At 49.8% G+C, this 27,668-nt stretch overlaps 1 protein-coding gene and 1 pseudogene across 1 annotated transcript; both read right to left on the reverse strand.

Moving 5' to 3' along the window:
- Positions 1–11,749: 11,749 nt before the first annotated feature.
- On the reverse strand, positions 11,750–17,879 carry LOC108635170 (NKG2D ligand 1-like). The gene is made up of 5 exons (XM_018045439.1): positions 17,690–17,879; positions 14,240–14,503; positions 13,728–14,009; positions 12,996–13,128; positions 11,750–12,138 (listed from the first exon to the last, which is right to left on the reverse strand). The coding sequence occupies exons 1-4, from the start codon at positions 17,760–17,762 to the stop codon at positions 13,013–13,015; spliced, it is 735 nt and encodes a 244-aa protein (XP_017900928.1). The 5' UTR covers positions 17,763–17,879; the 3' UTR covers positions 11,750–12,138; positions 12,996–13,012.
- On the reverse strand, positions 14,909–17,451 carry LOC108635169 (annotated as a pseudogene).
- Positions 17,880–27,668: the final 9,789 nt, after the last annotated feature.

The raw sequence follows: 27,668 nt of genomic DNA on the forward strand, positions 1-27,668 counted from the left end.
TTCAGCCTGTGGCCTGCATGTCCAGCCTCCTGGGGACCAGAGCCCCATCACTGAGCAGCCCTGCCTTGAGCAGAGGTGCCTGGGGTATGGTGGGCCTGAGCTGGGTGAGGCGTCCAGTTGGGGGGACCAGGAAGAGATGGGGGCAGGGACCTTGGTCCTGAGAGCTGTGTGTGCTGCTCGAGGATGGAGGGCGCGAAGAAGGAGGTTTGCCCGCAGACCACCAAGGCTGTCAGGAAGCAAGGCCCCTCCTCTGGGGACCTGCTCCCTGGTCCTTTAGGCCCCACCTTGGGAGGATCTGGACCTGAGTAAAGGAGCAGATTGATTCCTCACTGGCTCCAGTCCTGAGCCTGAGCAGGGGGTGTCAGGGCCTGGGGTGACTCTGTGATGCAGGAAGGAAGGAGGAGGTGACAAGAAGCTGCTGGGCCTGGGGTGGGGGGTGGGGGTGGAGGACATAGGAGCCCCTCAGTGAGGGCGGGGCTGCGGGGGCTGGGAAGGGGCCGCCCAGGAAAGTGAGAGGAGTTCCTCAGCCCCCTGGACCAAGGCCTCTTTCTTTTCTGCAGGAGGCGGTGCTCCCAGGAAGCCTGACAGGGGCTCTGTTGGCCTCAGGACTGAGTCTCTGCTTGGCCGCCTTTGTTCTCCTGCTCGATCACCTTAGAGCCAGGAGATGAGACCTCAGGAATCCCAAGTCTGTCTGCCAGTTATGCCGACACGGTGGCTGCACCATCTCGAGTCTCTTGTCGCATCTGATGAGCATCCTCCTCAACATCTTTACTTTTTTCAAATATCCTTTCCCACTTTCTCTTGGTGTTGAGTGATGCAGTCTCTGCACTGATACTTCAACTACTTGAACAAGAGATCACCACAAACATAACACTTTCAATCTTCTGGTTTTTGGAAAATTAGGCTTCTGCCTGCATCATGACCTTATTCTTAAAAATGATGATATTGGTGGAAAAATACATCTGCTATTACAGGACTCAGGGTTTTGTTTCTTTAGCCAGAGAAACAACTTCATTATATTTTCAAAGGGATACAATTTTACATTGACTGGTTCCCTTCATAATTTATTACCCTATTGGTGCTTTGTCGTGTTTGACTCTTTGCGACCCCATGGACTGGAGGCCACCAGGCTCCTCTGTCCATGGGATTTCCCAAGCAAGAATCCTGGAGTGGGTTGCTATTTCCATCTCCAGGGCATCTTGTTGATCCAGGGATCAAACTCACATCACCTGTGTCTCCTGTACCTGATTCATTGGTGATTCTTTACCACAAGCGCCACCTGGGAAGCCTTTATAGAGATTCTTAAATCAACATCTCTATATTGCAGAAAAGTTAAGTACTTCATGCCTGTTTTCTAATCCAGGAGAAAAGTCATCAGTTCAGTTCAGTCACTCAGTAATGTCCGACTATTTGTGACCCCATGAATCGCAGCACGCCGGGCCTCCCTGTCCATCACCATCTCCCGGAGTTCACTCAGACTCACGTCCGTCGAGTCAGTGATGCCATCCAGCCATCTCATCCTCTGTTGTCCCCTTCTCCTCCTGCCTCCAATCCCTCCCAGCATCAGAGTCTTTTCCAATGAGTCAACTCTTCGCATGAGGTGGCCAAAGTACTGGAGCTTCAGCTTTAGCATCATTCGTTCCAAAGAAATCCCAGGGCTGATCTCCTTCAGAATGGACTGGTTGGATCTCCTTGCAGTCCAAGGGACTCTCAAGAGTCTTCTCCAACACCACAGTTCAAAAGCATCAATTTTTCGGCGCGCAGCCTCCTTCACAGTCCAACTCTCACATCCATACATGACTACTGGAAAAACCGCAGCCTTGACTAGATGGACCTTAGTCGGCAAAGTAACATCTCTGCTTTTGAATATGCTATCTAGGTTGGTCATAACTTTTTTTCCAAGGAGTAAGTTTCTTTTAATTACATGGCTGCAATCACCATCTGCAGTGATTTTGAAGCCCAAAGAAATAAAGTCTGCCACTGTTTCCACTATTTCCCTGTCTATTTCCCACGAAGTGATGGCACCGGATGCCATGATCTTTTTTTCTGAATGTTGAGCTGTAAGCCAACTTTTTCACTCTCCTCTTTTACTTTCATCAAGAGGCTTTTTCGTTCCCCTTCACTTTCTGCCATAAGGGTGGTGTCATGGTGTTTCCCCATTCCTCCACATTATATAAATAAAACCAATGATAATGCTTTATTTCTTGTGGAAACAGAATTTAAGGATCATTCTTAAAGTAACATGCAGTCCAGCTGTGAAGTGATCCTTAATTTCTCTGGATTTTTAAATGTATATTTCACCTGTATCCCAACAGTAGGTCATGTGTTTGCCCTACTATGTAGCCATCTGAGTGATAGATCCAGGCTGGAAAACATAGCCTAAAAGCTGTGTAGATAGAGGCCAACCTCAGAGATACTGTGGGCTGGGTTCCAGACCAGGGCAATAAAGTAAATTTCACAATAAAGGGAATCACACAATTCTTTTCATTTCCACTGCACATAATATTGTGTTGACATGGAAGTCTGTTAAGTGTGCAATACCTTTATGTCTAAATAAACAATGTCCAGACCTTAATACACAACACTTTGTTTCTAAAATAAAATATGTGGAGCATCATCTGAGCCTCCAGTGAGTCACTATGTTTTTGCTGGTGGAGGGTCCTGTCTCAGTGTCTGTCACTACTGACTAATAAGGGTGGTTGCTGAGGGTTTTGGTGGGTAGCGCAGTTTCTGAAAATAAGACAACATTGAAATTTGCCACATCATTTGACTCTTCCTTTCACAGAAGGATTCTCTTAGCAGCAATGCTCTTTGACAGCGTTTTACCCATAGTAGAACTTCTTCCAAAACTGGAGGTAATCCTCTCAAATCCTCCTCCTGCCTTTTCAACTAAATTTATTCTAAACTTAAAAGATTCTAAGTCCTTTGTTGTCATTTCAACAATCTTCACAGAATCTTCACCAGGAGTAGATTTTATATCAAGAAACCACTTTGTTTGTTCATCCATTAGAGTCAACTCTCATTTATTCCAATTTTATCATTAGATTGCAACAATCAGTCCCATCTTTACATTAGACTCCACTTCTAATTCTAGCCCTCTTGCTATTTTCGCCACAGCTGTAATTACTTCTTCAAAAGTGAACTCTTGAACCCCTCAAAGTCATCTAAGAAAGTTAAAATCAACATCTTCTAAATTTCTATTAATGTTGAAATTGTCTATTCATGAATCACGAATGTTTTGGGTAGAACTTGTAATCCTGAATTCGCTTTAGAAAGTTTTCAATTGACTTTGCCCAGATCCATCACAGGAATCATTATTTGCGGTGGCTATAGCCTTACAGAAACTATTTCCTAAATGCCACGACTTGAACATCATGACCACTCCTTGATCCATGGGCTGCAGAACAGATGATGTGTTACCAGGTGTGAAAACAACGTGAATCTCATTGCACTTCTCCATCAAGGTCCTTGGGTGCTTTCTCAGTGAGCAGTGATATCTTGAAGGGAATCCTTTTTTTGGGAGCACTAGGTCTCCATAGTACATTTACTATTTTTGGTAATCGGTGTTGTAAACAGAGATGCTGTCATCTCGACTGTGTTGTTCCGTTTGCAGAGCACAGGCAGAGCAGATTTAGCATAATTCTGAAAGTCACTAGGATTTTAAGAAGGTAAGTGAGGCTTGGCTTCAAGTCACCAGCTGCATTAGGCCCTAATAAGAGAGTCAGCCTAGCCTTTGAATCTTTGAAGCCAGGCACTGAGTTCTCCTTGCTAGCCATGCAAGTCCTCGGGGGCATCTTCTTCAATAGAACACTCTTTTCTCTACACTGGAAAGTTCTAATTTAGGATCGCCATCTTCAGAGATTATTTTATTAGATCTTCTGGATAAATTACTGCAGCTTCGGCATCAACCCTCTCTCTTCTACTCTGTGCTTTGTGTTACAAAGATGGCTTCTTTCCTTAAAACTCATGAACCAACCTCAACCAGCTTTCAACTCTTTTTCCTGTAGTTTCCTCACCTCCTTCAGCCTTCATAGACTTGAAACGAGCTAGGGCCTTGCTCTGGATTAGGCTTTGGCCTAAGGCAGTGTTATGATCTTTCCTCTAGTCCACTGAAAGATTCTCCATATCAGCAGTAAGGCTGTTTTCGTATCTTCTCCTTTGTGTGTTCACTTTGATTTCCTTTAAGAACATTTCTTTGCTTCACAACTTGACTATTAGGGGGAAGAAGCCTCATTTCTGGCCCATCTTGGCTTTGATATGCCTTCTTCAAAAGCTTAACCATTTCTATCTTTGGATTTAAAGTGAGAGAGGCGTGATTCTTCCTGTCAATGGGACATGTAGAGATAATGTTATTAATTGGCCTAATTTCGATATTGCTGTGTCTCAGGGACTCACGGAGTCTCAGGAGAGAGATGGACGGGTCAACGGAGTAGTCAGGACACACACACATATCGGATGGCAATGTGCCCATGGTTCCTGGCACCTCAAAACAATCACAATATTAACATGAAAGATCATTGATCACACAAAGGCAAAATCTAGATGGCCAAGTAGGACGCCCTGAGCTCCACTCTCCCATGAACACACCAAAACTACAACCACATACAAAACAGCTCTCTTACCTAGAAAATGACCTGCAACCAGCAGAACATCCCCTCTACAACCAGCATAGAGAAAGAACCACGCTGAGAAGGGCAGGAGCAGAAAAGAAGGGATCTAGTCAGGACCCTTTGGCCAGGTACTCTCCTACAGAGGGGTCATCACAAACTGGAGCATTCTGCCTAAGGAGCAGGAGGTTTTGCCCTACATCAGGCACCCCAGCACTGGTGCACTGCTGGGAGAAGCAGCCCCACGTCCCTACTCCCTCACTAATGATTTAGAAACCAAGAGGGTTTATGATCTGGAGCACTGGAAGACTGTGTGAAATGGAGACTCCACTCTTAGAGACCATGGACACAGAATTACTTGCTTCCTGTCCCAGCAGAGTCAGCACATTGCAAAGTGTCTGGTGCTCTGGCCAGCATTTGGAGACCATGCCTAGCAGTGGCTGGGGCTCACAGCTAACAGAGCTCCAGACAGGAGCCTCCCCGCAACCCATCCCCACAACACGCACACATACATACACACACAGGCACACGGGGAGAAGCCAAAGCTTGGCTCTAGTCAATCTCTCAGCTCTGCCCCACCTCCATGTGACGCCAGCCCAGGCTAAGACAATCACTGCAGGTCCCTGGCATCCTGATGAGTTGTGTGATTGCATTGCCACACGAAAGCTAATCTGGTAGAAGCCCTGACTCACATCCGTCCGGCACAAGGCTCTACCTTGGGGTTACCCAACTGCCGCCCACGGAGAGCAGCAAACTCTGTGAATCAGCAGGTGCAAAGGAGACAAGAAGGTTCTCAACGGACTCACTAGAGTCTCTGCATGGGACAGACCTGTGCTGGGAGGCTGGTTGGAGGACAAGAGACCCACAAGGGTGGGCAGGACTCAGGGTTGGGTGGGGCAAGAGCTTGGTGGGGCCAGGTGAGCTACGTGGGGAGAGACTCCCTAATGAAAGGCTAGGGGCAACAGCCTGGATTGAATCCCCCGGAAGAGGCACCCCGGAAGCCCCTGGTAGACTCAGACCACAGGGAGGAAGGACTGGGAGAACAGGAGAAAGTCAGAGGCTGCCATCAGAGATGGGCTGGGTCGGCCCCGTGTGAGGAGCACAGGTCCCAGGGACCTGGGCACCCAGACTCACCCCATGCATGCCCCTGAGTCCCGGGCTCACTCCAGATCCCCAGGTGTGAGGTCAGAGGTGGAGGGCTGGGGAGGTTGCAATTAGTACCAGAAGCAGTTTCATGGATGTGGACTATAGATACCTCCAGAAACAGGAATCTGGACAAAATTCTGACTGTGCTGGTTTCCTCATCTTGCTGTGCCTCAACTTACACATTTGTCAACGGGAAACGCTACCTACGGGAATGAACAGAGGCTGAACATTCATTTAGGACCTGAGGAGATCATGCAGGTGGCCCCGAGTGTGTATATGCTGAGGACTCGCCAACCCCTGTCTCGGGAGTTGTTGTTGTTGAGTCACTAAGTCGTTTCTCTGTGATCCTGTGGACTGTATGCCTCTAGCCTCCTCTGTCCATGGGATTTCCTCAGGCAAGAATATTGGAGTGTGTTGCCATTTCCTCCTCCAGGGGATCTTCCCCATCCAGGGATGGAACAGACATCTCCCACATTGACAGGTGGATTCTTTACCGCTGAGCCACCTGGGAAGCCCCTTATCAGGTGTTGTGAAGTCACTAAGTCCTGTCCAACTCTTTGTGACCCTATGAACTGTAGCCTATCAGGATCCTCCGTCCATGGGATTTTCCAGGCAAGAGTGCTGGAGTGGATTGCCATTTCCTTCTCCAGGGGATCTTCCTGACCCAGGAATCGAATCCAGGTCTCCTGCATTGCAGGCAGACGCTTTACCGCTGAGCCACCAGGGAAGTCCCTATCAGGTGTTAGTGCCACTAAAAAAACACAAGGAACACGGGGATCCAGAGAAGGGGATGCATAGAAGAAAGGTGAGGGACAGATTGTTGAAATTTTGAGGAACATCAGTCCCACAGAGGGTGTGGGGAGCCTGTGGGGAGCCCCAAGGAAAGACTCCAGTGGGAGGACTCTGGGAACTCATTCCCTTCTCCACTGGCCAACCAGGCTCCTCCCCAAGGGTTGGTCATCCCGGGGCTCCAGGTGCAAGGGCTGCTGGCACCAACATCAGTCGTGCTTCCTGGTCCTGCTTCTGCTGCCCAACTGTGCCCACGAAGCACAGGGTGGTGAGCTCCTGGTGCACCTGCTGGGAGAGGGCAGGGATGATGCATTATAACCAGAGAGAGGGACCCGAGCTGCCTTGATTAGAGAGCCCACGGGTGTGGTGTTGACTCCGCCTCCTCCTCCTCAATCCTTAGGTGAGCTCCTTTCCTTGTAGGCACCTGCTGGGCTGGTTGGCCACTTTCAGGCCAGCTAAATGGCAAACTGGTTGAAATAGCAATGCTCAGACAATGGGAGGTGGGGAGGCGAGAGGACAAGGAGAGCATGGCAGGAAACACGGCTATCCCTAAGCTCCCAGCCCCTCAGCCATGCCTCCAGGAGTGGGAGCCCCCGTGGCAGTGCTGGGACAGGCGACCTTCCTTTGGGGAGGAACCCAGACACCCCCTGAAAAGCACACACCATTCATCTCATCTGTTTACACAAACCCTTCTCCACACGACACCCTGCCTTTGACTCCCAGGCCTGTTTACCTGCCATGAACCACCCATGCAGCCCAGGCTCTCCCTTCCCCAGACACATCCCCTTAGTGGCCACAGCTCCTCCCCTGCAGCTCACTAAGTTCATTCCACATCTCTGCATCCCGAGAAGCCCAGGGCCTCCAATACCTTCCCACCTGTGAAGGGACATGAATCACACTCTCCACTACTGACATCTTATCTCCTTGCCTGAGGACTCACCCCAACAAAAGCCTCCCAGCCTGGTCCCCAGGAGGGACAGGAGCCCATTCTTCCAAAGTGTGACATGGGGGCCTCAGGGTGAGGAGGGGCACCCCCACTTCTACCCTTTGGTCCCACATTCATATCGTCCACAGACTGTGGAGATGGCAGCCTGTAATGGTTATTGATTAAGACAGAACCTGGGGAAATCTACAGAAGACAAATCTGTTCGTCTCTTCAGGCATTTTGGCGTCTGTCTCTGTGCACGTCCAGGTCTGTGGTGCGACAACAGGCAAAGACAACATGAAAAACCAAAGGAACCCCTCTGACCACTGCCCTGGTTTGTGAACCCCAGCACTGGGCAACTCATCACCTGGGGAATTATCCAGCGGCTGCCTCCGCTGCCTGTTTATGAATCCCAACCCTGCGCTGTCTGCCTTGTAGCCTCTAGTGGTGGGAATGTGATAGGAGGGTGGGTCCTGCAGTTACAGGCTAAGGCCCCCCTCCTCTGCTGTAGAGTGGCTTCCTCGGTCCAAGGGACCACGGGGACCCTGTGAAGCCACAGAGGTGAGCAGAGGACAGGGAGGTGCCACAGTTCTGGTGTCAGTTCTCGGTCCCCTGCTGCTCATCTTTCTTGTCCCCTGTGGCCCTGCTTATGCCAAACCACACGATCACTTCTATCCTATGACAGCTGACCTCTCAGTAGCGATTACCGAGTGGATGAGCCCAGTCCATCCTGACCGGAGGTCCCTTCTCTCCCAGACTCAGGACCATATCAGTAGCCATGTTTAAATGTTAGACTTTCCTCACTCAAGTGGCATGGTCGTGCCTCTGACCCTGTGGGGCTGGGTTGTGATGCTCTGATTAGGATGTCACAAGCTGTCCATGGGGGAGGGAATGGCAACCCACACTGGTATTCTTGCCCGGAGAATCCCATGGACAGAGGGACCTGGTGGGCTATAGTCCATGGGGTCGCAAAGAGTCAGACACGACTGAAGTGACTTAGCAGGCAGGCAGGTTACCCCTGGCACGATTTCCCCCGCTGATGGACTTCTGTGTCATGGGTGCCGCAGGGTCCTAGGGTCCCAGTGGCAGATCCCGCCACACTCCTTCCTTCATGTCCTTTCCATGAACACCTTCCACAGCTGAGTTGAGCAGTTGCAGAGGCCTCTGGTCTGCAAATTCTGAAATATTTAGTGTCCAGCCATGATAGAAATGCTTTAGACCAGGCAGATGTAAAAAGGAGATGTGAAGGGATCACAGCCCTGCATGCTTTCAGGTTATGATTATTCACTAATCTCTGTCATTTTACCCAGAAAAGGGTGGTCTTGCAACATTCTGTTTGCAGCAAAGGAAAGGCAATATGAGAATGTATTCGAACTTCTCAACTATGGCAGCCTTCACCCCATTCCTAACTACAGAGACTTTTCCATCACTGGTTCAAATCTGGAGAATGTGAAATAACCACTGTGTGGGTCTTCACACACCGTGAGACCCCTGTAAGCAGGATGCAGGACGGTTATGTACTCAGCACCCTGCATCTCATGCATCACATTAACAACAGCGGGGCCGTGATGATGCTTCAGATCCCTGGACATGATGTGAGTCACACCCTGGGTCCATAGGAATGTGGGGTGGCTTCTGCTTCCCAGTGGGCACTTACCTGAGTCAATGGCCACGTGGCTCCCGGGGATGGGGAAGGCCAGAGGACTGCTACACTGCGCTTGCCATGGTGATGAGGGCCCGCCTGCTGGAAACTGCATCTCTCTCAGGTAATGGGTTCGTGGTCCTGATAACTGGCTCAGTTCTAGAAACTGGGCAAAGTATCCAGACAAGCTGTTGCGATGGCTGTTTTCAGCATCCTGATCATCCGGCTTGTGTTCTATTTTCTTTTCATTTCTTGGGTTTTTTGTTTTTTGGTCGGCTGCCTGGCTTTTGGGATCTTAGCTCCCTGACCAGTGATCAAACCGGGCACCTGGCAGTGAAACCCAGAGTCCTAACCAGTGGAGCCCCAGGGCATTCCCTGTCTCATTCCTTTCAGTCGTGCAGATTGTGTCTAGGTTGGCCGCCCATCCGGGTGTTTGCCTCTAGGATCGCCCTGTGCTGGGACAGCGTCATAGTCTATAGTCAGGACCTGGGAGCCGTCCCATCTCTCTACTTATATCAACCATTGTGCCTGCTTTGTTCCTGACTTGGTGCATCCCCACCTGGAATCTGCATGTGTTCAACCCCTGTTTCTGCTGGAAGCCCACTGGAGACACCATATCCGAGCAGCATCCTGACCTTCAGCAAAAGCCCTCCTGTGTTACCTTCCAGGGCTCCTGGACTTGATCAATAGAAGTTGGTAAAAGGCCAGACACAAATTCAGGGGGGGAAAAAGCTTTATTGGGACTCATGAAGGAGAAAAGACAAGTAACATGTTCCCTTGCTGGCTCCAGAGGGTGGGGGAGCCGGTCCCGCATATGAGATGAGGGTGGGGGCAGGTCCTGGGTCCAGGCCAGAGGGGTGACCTGGGTGGTTTGTTCCCCCTTGGTGGTGCTGTATGCAGGGATCATGACCAGTACTCTGCTTTTGCTCCCGGCTGCTCTGAAATCCCCTTGGGTTTTTAGTCTATTTGTATCTTGTTGTTGATTATTTTTGCCAACTGCACATGTACGCAATTATTTTTAGTCCCTTATAATTTCTTTGTATTGTGATGCTTGATGTGACTTTTGTCCAGGTACACTCACTGCAGCAAACTCTCCCAGCCTGTCTCATTACCCACTGAGGGGTCTACACCCTTATTCTTAACAGTTAAGGGGACAAAGCTTTCTTCTATCAAAACTTCTCCCTGCTGGACAGGGACCACTGAACTGAGCCTCCCCTCAAGGTGCAGAAGCCCCTCACAAGGACCTACATGGATCTGGGCCACCCTCCACTGGAACGGGCTATATTCCTTGAGCCACCAGGAGTGTTATTTCAAACTGGTAGATGCTACTGATGCAAAGTCAATCAAAAGGTTAAAGAAACAAGGGCTAGAAAGGAAAGAACAACAATAGACATTAAAGGGCCTAGAAAGGGAAGGAACCGGGTTAACTTTGGAAGGACTTTCTCTTTTTCTTAAACTCCTGGCAGAGGCGCAATCTCCCATGACAAAATTGTGAAGCCCCTCTACCTGTATATTTAAGGTGCATATTTACACCTTAATATAAGGTGTAGTAATATAAGGTGTATATTTCCTTAATATTGATCTAGAGGGACCGCAGTGAGTGGTGCTAAAGAGGGATCTTAGTTTCCTGCCCAGGAATTGAACCTGGGTAGCTTGGTGTAAAATGAGGAATTCTAGACACTATTCCCTGTGGTCATGTATGGATGTGAGAGTTCGACTGTGAAGAAGGATGAACGCCAAAGAATTGATGCTTTTGAACTGTGGTGTTGGAGAAGACTCTTGAGAGTCCCTTGGACTGCAAGGAGATCCAACCAGTCCATTCTCAAGATCAACCCTGGGATTTCTTGAAGCTCCAGTACTTTGGCCACCTCATGCGAAGAGGTGACTCATTTGAAAAGACTCTGATGCTGGGAGGGATTGGGGGCAGGAGGAGAAGGGGACGACCCAGGATGAGATGGCTGGATGGCATCACAGACTCGATGGACGTGAATCTGAGTGAACTCCGGGAGATGGTGATAGACAGGGAGACCTGGCGTGCTGCGATTCATGGGGTCGCAAAGAGTCGGACACGACTGAGCGACTGAACTGAACTGACTGAACTGAAACACCAGGGGTGAGATGCAAAGTTCCCTTGGCTCTTACCACCTTTGAAAGCAAGAATGTTTCAAGGAGGCAAAAACTGTAAAAACAGATACCAAAGTTATTACTGGAGACATACAGAAATAGTTTGTTTATTTAAGATGGAAGCAAGGTGGAAATATACACCCAGAGAGGAGCGCAGGCGTCCTGAATGAGCAGCACAAAGAAGCTAGGCTAGGGATTTAACACACACATACAGGGCTTCCCTTGTACCTCAGTCAGTAAAGAATCTGCCTGTAGTGCAGGAGACCCGGGTTCGATCCTGGGTTGGGAAGATCCCCTGGAGAAGGAAATGGCAACCCACTCCAGTATCCTTGCCTGGAAAATCTCATGGACAGAGGAGTCTGGTGGGCTGCAGTCCATGGGGTTACAAAGAGTCAGGCACAACTGAGCGACTAACACTTTCACTTTCAGCATAATAAATTATTAAGGGAAATAGTCATAAATAAAACTTTCTTCTATTGAAAATAGGCTGAGGTGATTTCTCCAGACACAAAGAATCCCTGAGTCCTGTAATAGATGATGGTATTTTTCTTGCAATATCATTAGCAAGAACGAGATCACGAGGCAGAGTCTAATTATCCACAAACTAGAAGACGATGAAAAATGTCCTGTTTGTGGATATTTCTTCAAGTACTTGAATATTTCAGTGTAGAAACTCCATCACTTAGCACCAGGAGAAGGTGGCTAAATAGTTTCTGTTTTTTTTCTTTAGAAATGCTGTGTAGGATTTCGTCAAATGCGATAAAGCCCTGAAGTGATGCATCTACTGTGACATCGTATCCGGAAAACAAACTCAGGATTCATGGGGTCTGATGTCCTGGATCTAAAGTGAAGAGCAGGAGAAAGGCAGGCAGAGCACCTGCCGTGCTTCCTGGGAGCACCGTCTCCTGCAGAAAAGAAAGAGGCCTTGGTCCAGGGGGCTGAGGAACTCCTCTCACTTTCCTGGGGGGGCCCTTCCCCAGCCCCCCTCCAGCCCCGCCCTCACTGAGGGGCTCCTATGTCCTCTACCCACCCCCTACCTCAGGCCCAGCAGCTTCTTGTCACCTCCTCCTTCCTTCCTGCATCACAGAGTCACCCCAGGCCCTGACACCCCCTGCTCAGGCTCAGGACTGGAGCCAGTGAGGAATCAATCTGCTCCTTTACTAAGGTCCAGATCCTTCCCAAGGGGGGCCTAAAGGACCAGGAAGCAGGTCCCCAGAGGAGGGGCCTTGCTTCCTGACAGCCTTGGGGGCTACAGGGAAACCTCCTTCCTTCGCTCCCGTCAAGACTCTGAGCCAGTAGCTGACAGCTCTAGGGACCAGAGTCTCTGCCCCCATCTCTTCTTGGTCCCTCCCCGCTATGCACCTCCACCCCAGCTCAGACCCACCCATCCGCAGGCACCTCGGCTCAAGGCAGGGCCGCTCAGTGATGGAGGCTCTGGGTCCCCAGGAGGCTGGGGTCGTGCAGGCCATACTGAGTCAGACCTGCTGCTGCTCCAGGAGCACAGGCCTGGCCTCACCCCTTCCCCCAGTCTCTGCTGTGAGGCTCCTGCCTTGCCTGCTTGACCCACGCCACTTCCTGTGAGAACAGGCCTTTGGAGTTGGGTCTGCAATTATTGCTCTTGGGCGATATGGGGTCTTATTCACCTGCTCATTTCTAGGGTGAAGAGGTTCAGTGAGGGGCAGAGGTTGGCTGGGATTCACCTTCCCCGGCCTCACACCAGGCCCTGTGCCCCTGCCTTCCCTCTGAATTCTGCCCTCAGTACCTGCTCCTGAAAAGGACTCAGCCCAGGAAGACAGTTATGACGAAACTGGTGAGGAGCACGGGGAGGATCCAGGTGATGTGCTTGCTGGCTGTGGCCGAGGACTTCACTGTAGGGGGGCCCGTGGTCGGTGATGCTGCAAGGAGAATAAGGGTGAAGCCCTTGTCCAGACCCCAAACCTGGCAGATGTCACCTTAGCCCCCCTGACCCAGGTACCCCTACTATGCAGCCTGTTTGCACCCACACGTGGAGGCCCTTGTGACAGGTCCTCAGACGAGATGGGAGGGAGGGAGGAGCCCAGTCCCCATGGGACTCTGACAGCTAATGGGGAAGCAAGATTTCCAACAGAGTCACTCAGTCCTGCTGTGACATCAGAGATGGTGACATCAGGATGGAGTCCTCAGGAGCTGACAGCAGAGGTGCTATTGACAGATTTCCAGGAGGATTGGTGACATTTAAAGGAAGGTTCCCAAAGAGGGAATGATAAGAAGGAGACTGGAATCATAGAGATGGTCTCATGTTTAGGATCAGTGAGAATCTGTGTCCAACAGTACAAAGGCCTGTGCTGTGAGGAGAGACGCCAGGAGGTGGAAGAGGAAGGAGGGTGACAGAGCATCCCCGGGCCATTGTGCTCCCAGGACAGCTCACGTCTGACGGATCATTTTCACAAACACAGAGGGGTGGGTCCATGTACCTGTGAGAGAATTACCACTTTCTCTTACTCTTATCACTTACCCGAGGTCTTCAGCATTTTCTCCCAGCACACCATAAAATCCCGAAGCCAGGCCCGACAGTCTCCCATGGAGACCTTCTTGAAGAAGTACGTCACACCTCTGTCGTTCTCCCATTTCTCTTTCATCTGCCTCCCTTTAGAATGAACCATTGTCCAGAATCCATTCTTCGAATCAAAGAGGAGGCACAGTTGTCCATTGAAGCCAAACTCCCAGGATGCACTGGTGTGTCCATTGCCTTCACGCCAGCATGTCATCCTGGCCTGCAGGGTCAGAGGTCCTGACCCTACCGAGGAAAAGACAGAGCTCAGCCTCTGGGCTTGACAGATTCTTTGCCCCACCTGGGTCCACCTCCCCTGGGCCCAGCTAATCTGGCCCTGGTCTCTCCTGCAACAGCTGCTCTTCCCACTAGACTACTAGGGAAGGACAATACCCTTTTTTTTTTTTTAACCCGAAAACAGTGGATGCAGCTAAGCCCCCAGTCTACTCCTCCTGCATTTGGATTTTCCAACTCACCCTTGTCTGTGTGTTTCTCTGGTGTAACGTCAGGCATTTGCCCCTTGAGCAAGTCTCCAGTGTCTTTGAGTGTGTCAGTCTGTGTTTCCCAGGTGCTCATACTTTTCACTTCCTCTCCCAGTGGACTAAGGTACTTGATCTTAGCTGTACCACAGTCATAGGAGAGAAAGACCTTTTGATCAATTTCTCCTTGAACCTCACACCATGGCTGATCATCTCTGGGCCGAGGATCAATGGTGAAATTATAGGAAAGAAAACGAGCATCTGTGAAGGCAAAACACAGTGAGGGTGAGGTTGGGGAAAAAAGACCCTGAGGCCCCTTCCCCCAGCCATGTGAGAGTAAAAACTAAAAAGCACTTGTACTAAGCTAGTGCAAGTATTTGTGTTGGAACAGTTTTAAAAACTATTTATTTTATAATACTGTTTAAAAATTTCTTGGTCAAAAAATTTATACAAACATTTTCAGTTCAACCTAATGAAAGTGATATCTAGAAAATATTCCAATCACTAAGTCTGTCTTAGAAAGTTCAGATGCTATGGCATTCCTAAGGCACAGTGTTCTGGAAGACAATGTGCTTCTGCGGTGTTGGGTGATGTATGTGACTGCCTGGCTCCAGTGGACCTCAGCAGGCACCTTCCTCCTGACGCTGGGGGACTGTGAGAGGACAATCAGACACAGGCCCCCAGGGCTGCCTGGAACCCTGTGAGACACTGGGCCAGCTGCTGGAACTGGGCTTCTCCTCCGAATCTGAGGCCCAGCACAAGCCATCACACAAATGGTTCATCAGGACAGTTGATAGGCTGGGGTATTTGATAACCTTCTTTCATATCTCTAAAGAGTCGACATCCATGTAGGGTATTTGACCCAGAGCTATGAACTCCCACACTATCACTCTGAAGGCCCACACATCACTAGCACTGGAGAACTAAAAAAATTATTTTTTTAATATCTTTTTTTTTTTTTTTTTTGGTTGTAATGGGTCTTAGTTGTGGCACTTGGGATCTTTTTGCAGCATGAAGACTCTCAGTTGCAACATGCTGACTTCTTGGTTGTAGCATGTGGGATCCAGTTCCCCAACCAAGGATCGAACCGGGCCCCTTCACTGGGATGGAAACTTAGCGACTGGATCACCAGGGAAGTCTGGAGACCTCATTCTTAACCAAACATTCATGAGCCATCCATCGATCCCACGTTTTCATTGTCCCCCACACAGTGAGAGTCCATGGGGAACAAGATTCTGGAGAGCGGCTATCTGTACTCATAACCTGAGGCTGTCATCAATGGCAGAGCTCTGAGCAGCCAGGTCTTTGTGGAGGACTTTTCTTCTGACCAGGTAATCCATTCCACAGGCAATCTGACCTTGTGGACCAGGTCCTGTTGAGAAATTGCCTGCGGATTATTGGCCTCTACTAATTTGTGCTGCAGGCTCCCCTGGTGGCTCAGACAGTAAAGAATCTGCCTGCAATTCAGGAGACCTGAGTTTGATCCCTGGGTCGGAAAGATCACCTGGAGAAGAGAATGGCCACCCACTCTATTATTCTTGCCTGAAGAATTCCTCGGACAGAAGAGCTTGGCGGGCTACAGGCCATGGGGTGGCAAGAGTTGGACAGGACTGACTGGCTAATACACACACAGACACACAATTTGCAATGCTGTGAAAACTATTTACGATTCTCCCAATTCATGTAAGGCAATATCACCAGGGGTTTCCTCTATCTTTTATACACACAAGGGAAATAGGAGGAAGATTTCTGTGATGAAGATCTCATAGCTAGCAACATTCAGTGAGAATCATTGTCACCTGAATTTCAGAAGCTTAATCTCTGTTTTTACAAATGATTGCTGTTCTTTATCTGGATCTTTTTCATCTACACAAATCCCATGGAAATATGCCCGAAACTACCTTCTCGGAGTACATCCTCTCTGTGGATAGAGTTATCCTCTCCTTGGATATTCCAATATCCTTCACCTTCACTCTGGCCTCCAAAAGAGTGGCACTTCTCAAAACACTCCTCTACCCACCCACAAGGTAGGATAACGGGATGGAAGTACCACTGTTGGGTGTGTCTCCTCTCAGATACTGAGTCATCTGGGACATGGCTGAGACAACCTTTGGGAACTACTGGACACTGATGCTGTCTTCGAGTTCAATTCTTGTCATACTATGAAGGTGCAAAACAGCTAATATTATTACTACAGGAAATATAACTGCATGGCAAACCCCTGCGCTGATATAAAACACACGGGTAGAAATAGCTGGAGTTGCATGAACAGGATCATAAACAGTTCTGCTAGTGGCTTTGTCTAAGACCGAAGCTTTTTGTAGCACATTTTCTTTCCTTTCAAATTTCTGAAGAAGGGAAGTTTTTGAAGAATTTACTGTCAAGTTGAGCTGCATTTAGTATTATAACCTCATCATCTACTTTGCAGAAAAGGAAAGCTAGAGCCAATATAGTGCGTGGAAGTCCCCCCACCCCGTGCCCCTCGCACGCCCCACCCCCACCAAGCAGAAATGCTGACCTGGGGCACGTCCACGAAATTGTCTACTTGGAAACCCGCTTATATTCAACTTGGACTCTGCAGGTCAAGTGAAAGGCAGGGCATCTGTTTCGCCGGGTTAAAGGACAGACATAGTGCCCAACAAGGCCACTTCTCTACTAAAAAATTTCTGCATCTAGACCAATGAGCCGAGGCACCTGGTCCCTGCTCAGGAAGAGACTCGCACCAGCCCCGGGGTCGAGGGTGAGGCCCGGGAACTGGGGGTGGAGCCTGGGGCCAGGGGTGGAGCCCTGGGGCCGGGGGTGGAGCCGTGACGCAGAGCCCGGGGGCCGGGGGTGGAGCCAGAAGCCACCGCTCTGACAGGAGAGAGCACTCAAGCACGTTTCAGCCAGGAGCGCGCCGCCGCCGCCTCCAGGGCACTCGGGTCCGCTCTGCGTTTCTAACTTACGGCCGGGAAAGAGCGCTGGTCCCTCAAGGGCTGGGAGATGTAGGGACCAGAAGGGTCTCTGTTGCACAGGTCGGGGCGGGAGGGTGTGCTTTTCGGGGCGGGTATGAGTCTCTTCTCCGCGGAATGGCCGACTGGTCCCAAACGGCCCGGCTCCAGGGTTCCCAATTCCCAGGGGCGGGCTGGACCCTTGGGGGGTTTCAACCCTATATCCTGCCGTGTCCCGGCCCCCTCTTCTCCCAGCGTCACTTCCCAAATTCCCGGCATTACTGCTTCACCCAAGTCACCCTTGTTCTGGCCCGGAGAGCCGGCAAGAAGCCGGGAGGAGCCTCCGAGGACTAAATGGCCCAGGGAGAGGAAAGAGGTGGGGGCGGCGGCGCCACCCTTTAAAAAGTTTCGCGAAACCCCGCGGACACCGCCCCCATCCCCTTCCCGGCTCATAACCCATCCAACCTCCTCGCGTTCCCCCCCCCCACGCCCCGCGCAGGGTCATCCCCACACTCACCGCTGGACGTTCCGCTGAACAAGACCATCGAAAGCAAAACGAGGAAACCAAGACTGGTCTTGGAGCCATCCATCTATCCCTTTGCCACCTGGATCCCAATTTTTCAGGAGTGCGAGGCTGCCAAGCCAGAACCCGCGCTCCTCTCCCGCTAGCCCACAGCTGCACTCTGGACCTCCGCTCCTGCCAGGACTGCCTGGCCCGCCCCTCCGCCGACAGGGCCCGCCCCAGGTTTCCTAGCAGTAACCACTAGGAACCCCCGCTCCGGGGGCTGGGCGGGGCATCCTAACAGCTCACTCCCTCTCTAGCCCGGCTTCCCTGTGTACTCGCCCGCCCACTTGCTTACGCGGTGCGCCAACTCTCAATGGTGATAGGAGACCGCCTAGTTCTTGTTGCTGAAGCTGAAATGCCAATACTTTGGCCACCTGATGCGAAGAACTGACTCACTGGAAAAGACCCTGATGCTGGGAAGGATTAAAGACGGGAGGAGAAGGGGACAACAGAGGATGAGATGATTGGAAGGCATCACCGACTCGATGGACATGAGTTTGAGTAAGATCCCGGAGTTGGTGATGGGCTTGCAGTCCATGGGGTCGCAAAGAGTCGGACACGACTGAGCCACTGAACTTAAGGCTCTTGTTTCTCACCTTGTTCCTTATCAGTCTTAAGTCTCTTGTTCCTTATCAGATTGGGGGCATTCAGGCCAGTCATCTGAGTTGGGAGGAGACAAGGAACAAAAGAAAATTCTTGTTCGGGCCACTGGGTCGGGTCAGTCAGCGGACAAGCTTGTCCCTAAGTACCTGAATGGTCAGGGCATCAGTCGCAGTGAGGAAATCCCACCAGAGTCGCCATCTGTTACAGAAAGGGGGACTCCTTGCAGGGTCTGAGAGTGGGCTTTTGTGTAATATTGGGAAATTAATGGTTCCAGGAGACGCATGCTGACAAGGCAAGAGGCTTTTTTGGGAAGGGGATACAGGGCAGAGAGCTGCAGGGTAAGGGAACCCAGGAGTACTGCTCTGCCACATGGCTTGTAGTCTCAGGGTCTCTGGTGATGGAGTTAGTTTCTGGGTCATCTCTTGCCAATCATTCTGACTCAGGGTCGTCCCTGGTGTAAGAAATGTGTTCTGGTGAGCTTTATTGATATTTCTGAGAGTTTATTTATATAGTGCTTACTTTCCCTTAACCCAATTAAATCCAGCTCAGTTACAAATTCATTTTCATTTAAAGACAGAACCAGAGATCTCCTTGTTTTACTGCTTCAGTTTTTAAAATGCTATTTTTCCCCCTCCCTCTGGGGGACCACAGATGGATCAGATGGTTCCTGAGAACCCAGGCGAAAGACTTACATTTTGGAAGGGAGAAATGGAAGCTTCCTTTTTTGTTTGTTTTGTTTTTAAAGCCTTCCAAAATGATTGTGAACAGTGACTGCAGCCATGAAATTAAAAGATGCTTGCTCCTTGGAAGAAAAGCTATGATAAACCTAGACAACATATTAAAAAGCAGAGACATCACTTTCCCAACAAAAGTCCCTATAGTCCAAGCTATGATTTTTTCAGTAGTCATGTATCGATGTGAGAGCTGGACCATAAGAAGGCTGAGAACTGAAGAACTGATGCTTTTGAGCTGTGGTGTTGGGGAAGACTCTTGAAAGTCCCTTGGACAGCAAGGAAATCAAACCAGTCAATCCTAAAGGAAATCAGTCCTGAATATTCATTGGAAGGACTGATGCTGAAGTTGAAGCTCCAATACTTTGGCCACTTGATGCGAAGAGATGACTCATTGGAAAAGACCTGGGAAAGATGCTGGGAAAGATTGAAGGCAGGAGGAGAAGGGGATGACAGGGGACGAGATCATTGGATGGCATCACTGATTCAATGGACATGAGTGTGAGCAAGCTCCAGGAGATGGTGAAGGACAAGGAAGCCTAGTTCTTGCAGTCCGTGGGGTCGCAAAGAGTCAGACATGACTGAGTGACTGAACGAGTAACCCATGCCCACAATTGTAGCAGAGCTTTGCAGGAGCAATTGGAGAGAGAAAAGTACATAAAACAAAGATGCTTTTAAATTCACTGACTGAGAGAACCTCCCAATGACGGAAAATTAACAAACAAGAAACAAAGAGAGGGTCTTACTGGGAAGTGGCCTCTGGGGCACTTTGGCCAGCCCAGCCCAACTCATCTCTCAACTGGCCCTTCTGCAAGGGGGCCAGTGGGAACCTCAAGCCTGAGGTGGGAACACAAAACAAACAAGTGGTGGTGAAAACGGTGACCCAGCACGGAGTCTCTTGGATGCAAAAGGACAGGAGTGGAGGTATGAGGACCAAAGGGGAGCAAAAGGGAGGAGGCACAGAAAAGACTGAAAAACGGAAAGGGAGCCATTGCCGTTTCAGCCCCTGCACCTGCGGGTGTCTATTTATTCAGGCACCAACATGCAGGCTTCCAGAAAGGGCCAGTGAGGGAGGGAGCACCCTGTCCACTGCCCACTGGGGTGATCAAGCCCAGAAACCAGCCCCCTGTACATCGGCTGTGGGCCTGCAGCCCAGAGGTGGGATTCTCACCCAGGAATAAACCAGCATATAGAGAAATCTGCCAGTTCACTGAGTTCCCACAGGACTTCTCTTGGTGGCAGGAAAATAGAAGTGAGAATATGGGTATGATCAGACGTCCAACCACCACCTAATAAGAGGTTTGAACTTATATCATTCTCACAAATCTCCTATGAGGCAGAACCTGCTGCACCAACACCTGCAGGGTTTGAGGTGGGTCTCTCCCACCACCTTGTCATCCATCAAAGTGAGCCACTGACAGCCAGAGAGAGCTTTCTGTCCTAAGTTGAGAGGAGTGATGCTGTCCTTGCTGAGGTCCACTCTCTCAGAAGTATAAGACAGAGAGAGGAGAAGTGGAGAGATAATAGATGAGGGAAAGGGACAAAGGGTGAGGGGGATCGCGATGCCTGAGTGAGGGCCCCGAGGCTCCCAGGGGCCAGGGAGGCAGATCAACCAAACTGGTGACTCTGAGCCGAGGTTCAGGCGCCACTTGTCACCACAGGGAAGTTGCACCCCAAGGTCACAGAGATGCCCAGATGCTCTGGCAGGAAGGGGACAGTAGCCCTTTGTGGTTGCCACAGAGTATGTTAGCTACGGCCTCCTTAATCAATCAGTTCATTCAGTTCAGTTCATTCAGTTGCTCAATTGTGTCCGACTCTTTGTGACCCCATGGACCGCAGCACGCCAGCCCTCCCTGTCCATCACCAACTCCCAGTGTTTACTCAAACTCATGCCCATTGAGTCAGTGATGCTGCAGGGGCAGGGGCTCTGGGTTCAGCAGACTTGGGTATGGCTGGGTGCTGCAGACATGGGTATGGCATAAGTCCTCTTAGTGGAGGTCGCCATTAACCCCACCAAAGAGCTGCCAGAACATACACAGGACTGGGCAAATAGACTCTTGGAGGGCAGGAACAGAACCTTAATCGATAGAAGTGGATAAGAGGCCAGATAAGAAATCCAGGCGAGGCTTCCCTGGGACACGTGCTGCAGTGTGAGGGCGCGAGCACCAGCAACAGGTCTCCTTGCTCATTCCCTTCATGGGGGCAGGGGTGGCGGGCTGGCCCCTTATATGGGGTTAGGGTAGGGGCAGGCCAAGGGTTAGGACCTGAGGGATGGCCTAGGTGCTCTGCCCACCATTGTAGCAGTGCCCTGTGCAGGGATCATACCCCGTACCCTTCTTTTCCAGTTGGGTTTTTTGTCTTTTCATTCATAATTAACCCCAACTTGGCATGCATATCAGTCCCTTATAATTTCTTTGTATTTTGTTGCTGGAGGAGATTATTGTCCAGGTGCAAGCACTCGAGCAAAGGTCCACAGATCCCCAGGGTTCAAGTCCTGGCAGATCTCACTTGCACTGTTGGACATGTTCTTATCCGCGCTTTCCTCTCGGGCTCCCTGGAGTCCATCAGGCTCTCCCATGGAGCTAATGGACTACACACTTTCCTGCCCTTTCGCACCGTGTCCGCCCTGGCAGATTCACTTCTCGGAGCCTTGGATCGCCTCCTCTACCACCTGCCTCGGAAGTTCTGGACTTTCTCTCATGCTGTGTGGGCCAGGCCTTTCTCCCAGGCTTCCAAGACCCATCCTAGTGGAAGATCAGCAGCATCTCCTTGGCCTTGCTAAGCCCAGTGACCTGTAATTATAAACTCTTCCTTCTCCAGCTTTGAGTTCTGTGCTCATCCTTCCCCACTGTGATCCTGCTTCCTCAGGAGCAGCCCCCAAAGGCTCCCCATCTCTCCTCAGGACACTCGAGACATTCTCACAGTCCTCTGTCGTTAGGCCTCTCCTTCTGAGGCTGGCCTGGCACACCTCTGGAAAAAATTGTGTCAGTTCATGCTAGGTATGGAGCTTTTGAACAGAGTGGAGATAGGCATATCCAAGGCTGTGTGGGTCCTTTGCCTGATCAAGGCTTCCTCCTCTAACTCAGCCGTAACTAGGGTGTGTTTGGGTAGGGGATGCAGACAGGGCCGTCCTGTTCTGTCAGCCAGCCCTGCAGCCCTACTCCGCTCTCACATAACTGGGGGAGGAGGCCCTATGGGTCTTTTTCTCCCAGCCTCACCCTCACTGTTTTGCCTTCACACATGCTCCCTCTCTTTCCTATAATTTCACCATCAGGCCTCAGCCCAGACCTGGACAGCCATGCTGTGAGGTTCAAGGCCAGGTGGACGGAGAGGTTTTTCTCTCCTATGACCGTGGTCTTGCTAACATCACGTTCATGAGTCCTGTGGGAGAATTCTGGAACTGAGGTCCCTATCGTTTTCCGAGAATTAGAGGGGAGCCTGGTTGATAAATCCCCTAAATGTACTGGAGATGATCATTCTGAACAGGACTAACACTAACAACATCAACCAAAAGGGACGGTAATGAAAGGCTGTCTTGATTCCCGATGTCTATTTTTTATCTTATGTTCTTTTCTTCATTTCCATCCATGGACCGGAGCTCTTCAATTTGTACTATTTGTGCAGCTGGGGAGGCTCCCTTTAGCGATCATTTATCTCTTACTGAGATAAAAGGTAAATATAAAATATATTCATAATATCTATATTATAATTATATGTTTATATACATATGTATGTATATATTAAAATGGTGGATCGGGGGGCTTCCCTGGTGGCCCAGTGGTAAAGACTCCATGCTTAGACTGCTAGGGGTAGGGGTTTCCTGGTTAAGGAACAAGACCCTACATGCCTCATGGCACAGCCAGAAAATAAAAATGATGCATCTTAATTTCTATCCGGGGAAACTAAAATTTAAACCTTAACCTTTAAAATATCAAAACTAAAAAATTAATATAGTCATTAAAGAAAATCCAGCAATATTCATTACATTAGAAGTTCAAGGTGACATGGGGAAACAGAGTACAGATTCAAAGGCAGAAAAGACCATTCGTTACTGAACTACATGATGAAGTGTTTGAGGCAAATGTGGTATTGTCTCAAGTTTGAAATGCATCAAGAAATAAGATACATTGATCTTATGAAGATACAAAACCCTCCAGCACCATGATCTTGGACTTCCTCCCTACAGAACTGTAGAAAAACCTGTGTTTGTTGTGTAAGCCATCCAGTCTGTGGTCCTCTGTATGACAGGACCAGCCGAACTAGTATAGGCTCCTGTGCTGTGCTGTGCCTAGTTGCTCAGTCCTGTCTGACTCTTTTGCGACTCCATGTACTATAGCCCTCCAGGCTCCTCTGTCCACAGGGATTCTCCAGGCAAGAATACTGGAGTGAGTTGCCAGGCCCTCCTCCAAGGGATCCTCCCAACCCAAGGATTGAACCTGGGTCTCTCACATTGCAGGTGGATTCTTTTACCATCTGATCCACAAGGAAGCCCAAGAATACTGGAGTGGGTAGTCTATCCCTTCTCCTGGGGATCTTCCCAACCGCAGGAATCGAACCAGGGTCTCCTGCCTTGCAGGTGGATTCTTTACCAACTAAGCTACTTGGGAGCCAAATATAGGCTCCTACCCTCCTACAGAGACTGGGAGATGCCAGCACTATCTCCTTTAATACTTCAGATTCAAAGAGATGGCTCCCAAGGCCCAGCGCTCTAGAGCCTGCAGGCCATAGCTGCCAAACCCAATTCCATGACGACTGAACCCCACGTGCCTAAGGCCAGTGCTCCACAGCAAGAGAACAAACCTCAGTGAGAAGCCAAGCACCGCCACTAGAGAGGAGCCCCTGCTAGCTGCAGCTGGAGAAAGCCTGCACGCAGAAACATAGGCACAGGGCAACCAAAAAGAAAAATCTGTAAACAGATGCCACTCCCAGTATTCTTCCCTGGGAAATCCCATGGACATAGGAGCCTAGCTGGCTATGGTCCACATGGTCTCAAAGAGTTGGACATGACTTAGGGACTAAACAGCAGCAAAGGAAGTTATACCTTATCAGATAATATCCAGTAGGAAAGCTCATGTCACATAGACTGGCAAATTATTATCTTTCACTGATTCCTTTTCCCGTGGTGTATAGCTTGTCTTAGTTTCTCACTCTTCCTTTCATCTGGGTGGGGTTGGTTGTAGAGTGTGCTAGCACATCTAACTAATCAATGGCCTTAATAAGTCACCTTAAGAAAAAGAAAAAAAGAGATGGCTCCCAGGGCCTGGCAAAAAACAGGCCTGAGTTTTAAAACTGGTAAGAGAAAAAGTGACAACAAGATTTTGATATAAAATGTTCTAAGCAAAGGGAAGTCAGAGGCCTAGAGTCTGGAATGAGCTCAAGCTTCATATCAAGTTACAGTTCAGTTCAGTCACTCAGTCATGTGACTCTGCGACCCCATGAATTGCAACATGCTAGCCTCCCTGTCCATCACCAACTCCCAGAGTTCACTCAAACTCACGTCCATCGAGTCAGTGATGCCATCCAGCCATCTCATCCTCTGCAGTCCCCTTCTCCTCCTGCCCCGAATCCCTCCCACCATCAGAGTCTTTGCCAATGAGTCAACTCTTCGCATGAGGTGGCCAAAGAACTGGAGTTTCAGCTTTAGCATCATTCCTTTCAAAGAACACAGGACTGATCTCCTTCAGAATGGACTGGTTGGATCTCCTTGCAGTCCAAGGGACTCTCAAGAGTCTTCTCCAACACCACAGTTCAAAAGCATCAGTTCTTTGGCGCTCAGCTTTCTTCACAGTCCAGCTCTCACATCCATACATGACTACTGGAAAAACCATAGCCTTGACTAGACAGACCTTTGTTGGCAAAGTAATATCTCTGCTTTTCAATATGCTATCTAGGTTGCTCATGACTTTCCTCCCAAGGAGTAACGCGTCTTTTAATACCATGTGCTTGGTTACAACACTATTTTTTCCATATCCTTCCCCATCCCAAGAACCTCATGGCCTCCAACAACTTCTCATCTGTGAAGGGATCCTGAATCTGCTCTCTGTCAACTGGCACCAATCCTCTTGCCTGAGAATTCACCCCAGCAGAAGCCTCCCACCCTGGCCCCCAGGACATAAAGCAGGAGAGATGGGAGAAGAGTTTCCGAAAGTGTGTGACACAGGGCATGAGGGTGAGCACGTGCACCCCCACTTCTACCCTTCGGTCCCACATTCATATTCCCTGAGACTATGGAGACAGTGGCCTAAAATAGCTATTATTTAAGACAGGAGTTGGAGAACCTTTTCTTCAAAAGAAGAGAGTAACACTGTTGGTCTTGACAGGCCATTTGGTGTCTCTGTGCATTCTACATCTCCACATTTGTGCTACAAGAGCAGGCAAAGACGACCTGAAAAAACCTAAAGAACCATGTGACTTCCCTGGGCCACAATACGCTAACAGATGACTCATCCCCTAGGGACTAGTGCAAGGGATGCCTTAGCTGATTGTTGGTGAACCAAAAACTTGCTCTGCCCTACCTTGTAGGTTCTGGGTGGTGTGTGAATGTTAAAGGAGTGTGGGTCCAGCAGATATGGGCTAATGTCCCCTGACCCCTCTGCTCTAGAGTGGTTTCCATGGTCCATGAAGATATAGGGGACACTGCACGAAGCCTCAGGCATGCGCAGAGAATAGTGTGTCATGCCTAGTCGTTGCGGTCATGTCCAGCTCTTTATGATCCTATGGACGATAGCCCACGAGGGTCCAGGCAAGAACACTGGGCTAGGTTGCCATGCTCTCTTCCATGGGTCTCCTCTCACTCAGGGATGGATCCCACCTGTACTCCAGCTCCAACATTGCAAGAGGATTTCTTACCACTGCACGGGTTAGTAGTGCTCTTACAACAATTCTGATGTCAGGCCTAAACCACCTGATGTTCTCTCTTATTTGTTGCCTCTGGCCCTACTTATGCCAAACCACAATATTGCTTTAATCCTCTGATGGCTGGTTTATCTGAACTAATGATTGCAGGTTGATGAGCCCAGATCATGATAGACAATGTTGACATTTCCTGACCAGAGGCCTCACCTCCACCAGCCCCCAGGACCATACCAGGAGCCACATTTAAGTGGTGTCGTAGTCCCCACTGCAAATCACATGGCCTTTCTTCAGGACATAAAGGGTCTGTATTGTGAACCTCCAAGTAAAATGCCATATTCGGCCCATAGCACCTTTCCCACCACAGATACCTCTGACGTCACAGGTTCTCCTGGCTCATCTGCTCAAGAAGCAGGTCATCAGTCACCACTCATCTGTGGCTGCTTTTGTGCTAGGACAGCAGTTGTAACAGAAAACCATGGTCTGCAGAGCCTGAATATGTCATATGTACAATTATAGAAATTTATGGCCACACTGGAACTAAATGGAGATCGGATAGGGATGACACTCCTGCAGCCCTGGAGGGTTGTAGGTTGGTACTCCTCTCTGTCATTTTCCCCAGAATATGATATTGCTTACATGTACTATCGGGGGATGAAGGTCAGTGTCAGGAGTGTGAACTTGGAAATCGCTTCTATGGTGGCCCTCACTGCACGGTAACTTACTAACTGTGAAGATTTTTCATTCATATTCAAATGCAGTGGATGTGAAATGAGCACTATGAGGACCAGTGAATGGGTGACACTTCCTGTGGGCAGGACGTGGGACAGATGTGTATTCCTTACACAGATCTCAGGCACCACAGTAATAACAGGCGGGCCATGATGATGTTTCAGACTGCTGGACATGACGACAGTCCCACTCTAGGTCCTTATGAATGTGGGGGTGGCTTCTCCAAGTGTGCACTTACCCCAGTCAATGACCGTGTGGCTTCCAAGGCCAGAAGGACTTCTGCACTTGCTGTGGTGATAAGAGGGCCCTCCTTGCTGATGCCTGGCATCTCTGTCTCTAGGAATGGATTCTGAATATAAGACCTGACTCAGTGCTGGATACGGCACAAAGGACCTGGGCATTTTGTTGGGATGTCTGCATTCAGGTTCCTGAACACCCAGCCTTTGTGTTTGTCTCTGTTTTTTTATATAATTTTTCCTTTCAATCGTGTAGTTTTTAAGGCTCACTGCTCATCTGTCTGCCTCTAGGATCGCCCTGTGCTAGGAGCCAGCGTGGTACTCTCTGCAGTGAGGCCTGGCAGGGGGCTCTCTGGTCCCCTTGGCGCTGCATCTGCTTTGTTTCTGACATAGGGCACTCCCCCTGGCAACAGCTCTTCTTCCCCTTCTCCATCCTCACTCCTACTGAAGCGCACAGGAACACCAATCCACCACCATCCCTGACCTCAGCAAAAGTCACCCTGGAGCTGTTGGAGATGCTTCTCATCCATTCTTTCCTCTCGGGCTCCATAGAACCTGGGGGACTGCACACTTTCCTGCCCTTTCATACCGTGCCCACCCTGGCACATTCACTTCTCTGAGCCTTTGATCCCCTCCTCTACCACCTGCCTCGGAAGTTCTGGATTTTCTCTTTCATGCCATGTGGCCAGGCCTTCTCCAGGATCCCAAGACCCATCAAAGTGGTAGATCAGCAGCATCTCCCTGGCCTTGCTAAGTCCTGTGACCCCAATTGTGAAT

This window comes from Capra hircus, unplaced genomic scaffold (genome assembly GCF_001704415.2).
Source record: "Capra hircus breed San Clemente unplaced genomic scaffold, ASM170441v1, whole genome shotgun sequence".
NCBI classification, from domain to species: domain Eukaryota; kingdom Metazoa; phylum Chordata; class Mammalia; order Artiodactyla; family Bovidae; genus Capra; species Capra hircus.

Excerpts from the sequence above, each read along its gene's own strand:
- LOC108635170 (XM_018045439.1), bottom strand. The coding sequence starts at position 17,762 with ATGGATGGCTCCAAGACCAGTCTTGGTTTCCTCGTTTTGCTTTCGATG. Across the intron at positions 14,010-14,239 it reads AGAGAAACACACAGACAAGG|GGTCAGGACCTCTGACCCTG; the intron begins GTGAGTTGGAAA and ends TTTCCTCGGTAG. Across the intron at positions 13,129-13,727 it reads GAAAATGCTGAAGACCTCGG|CATCACCGACCACGGGCCCC; the intron begins GTAAGTGATAAG and ends TTCTCCTTGCAG.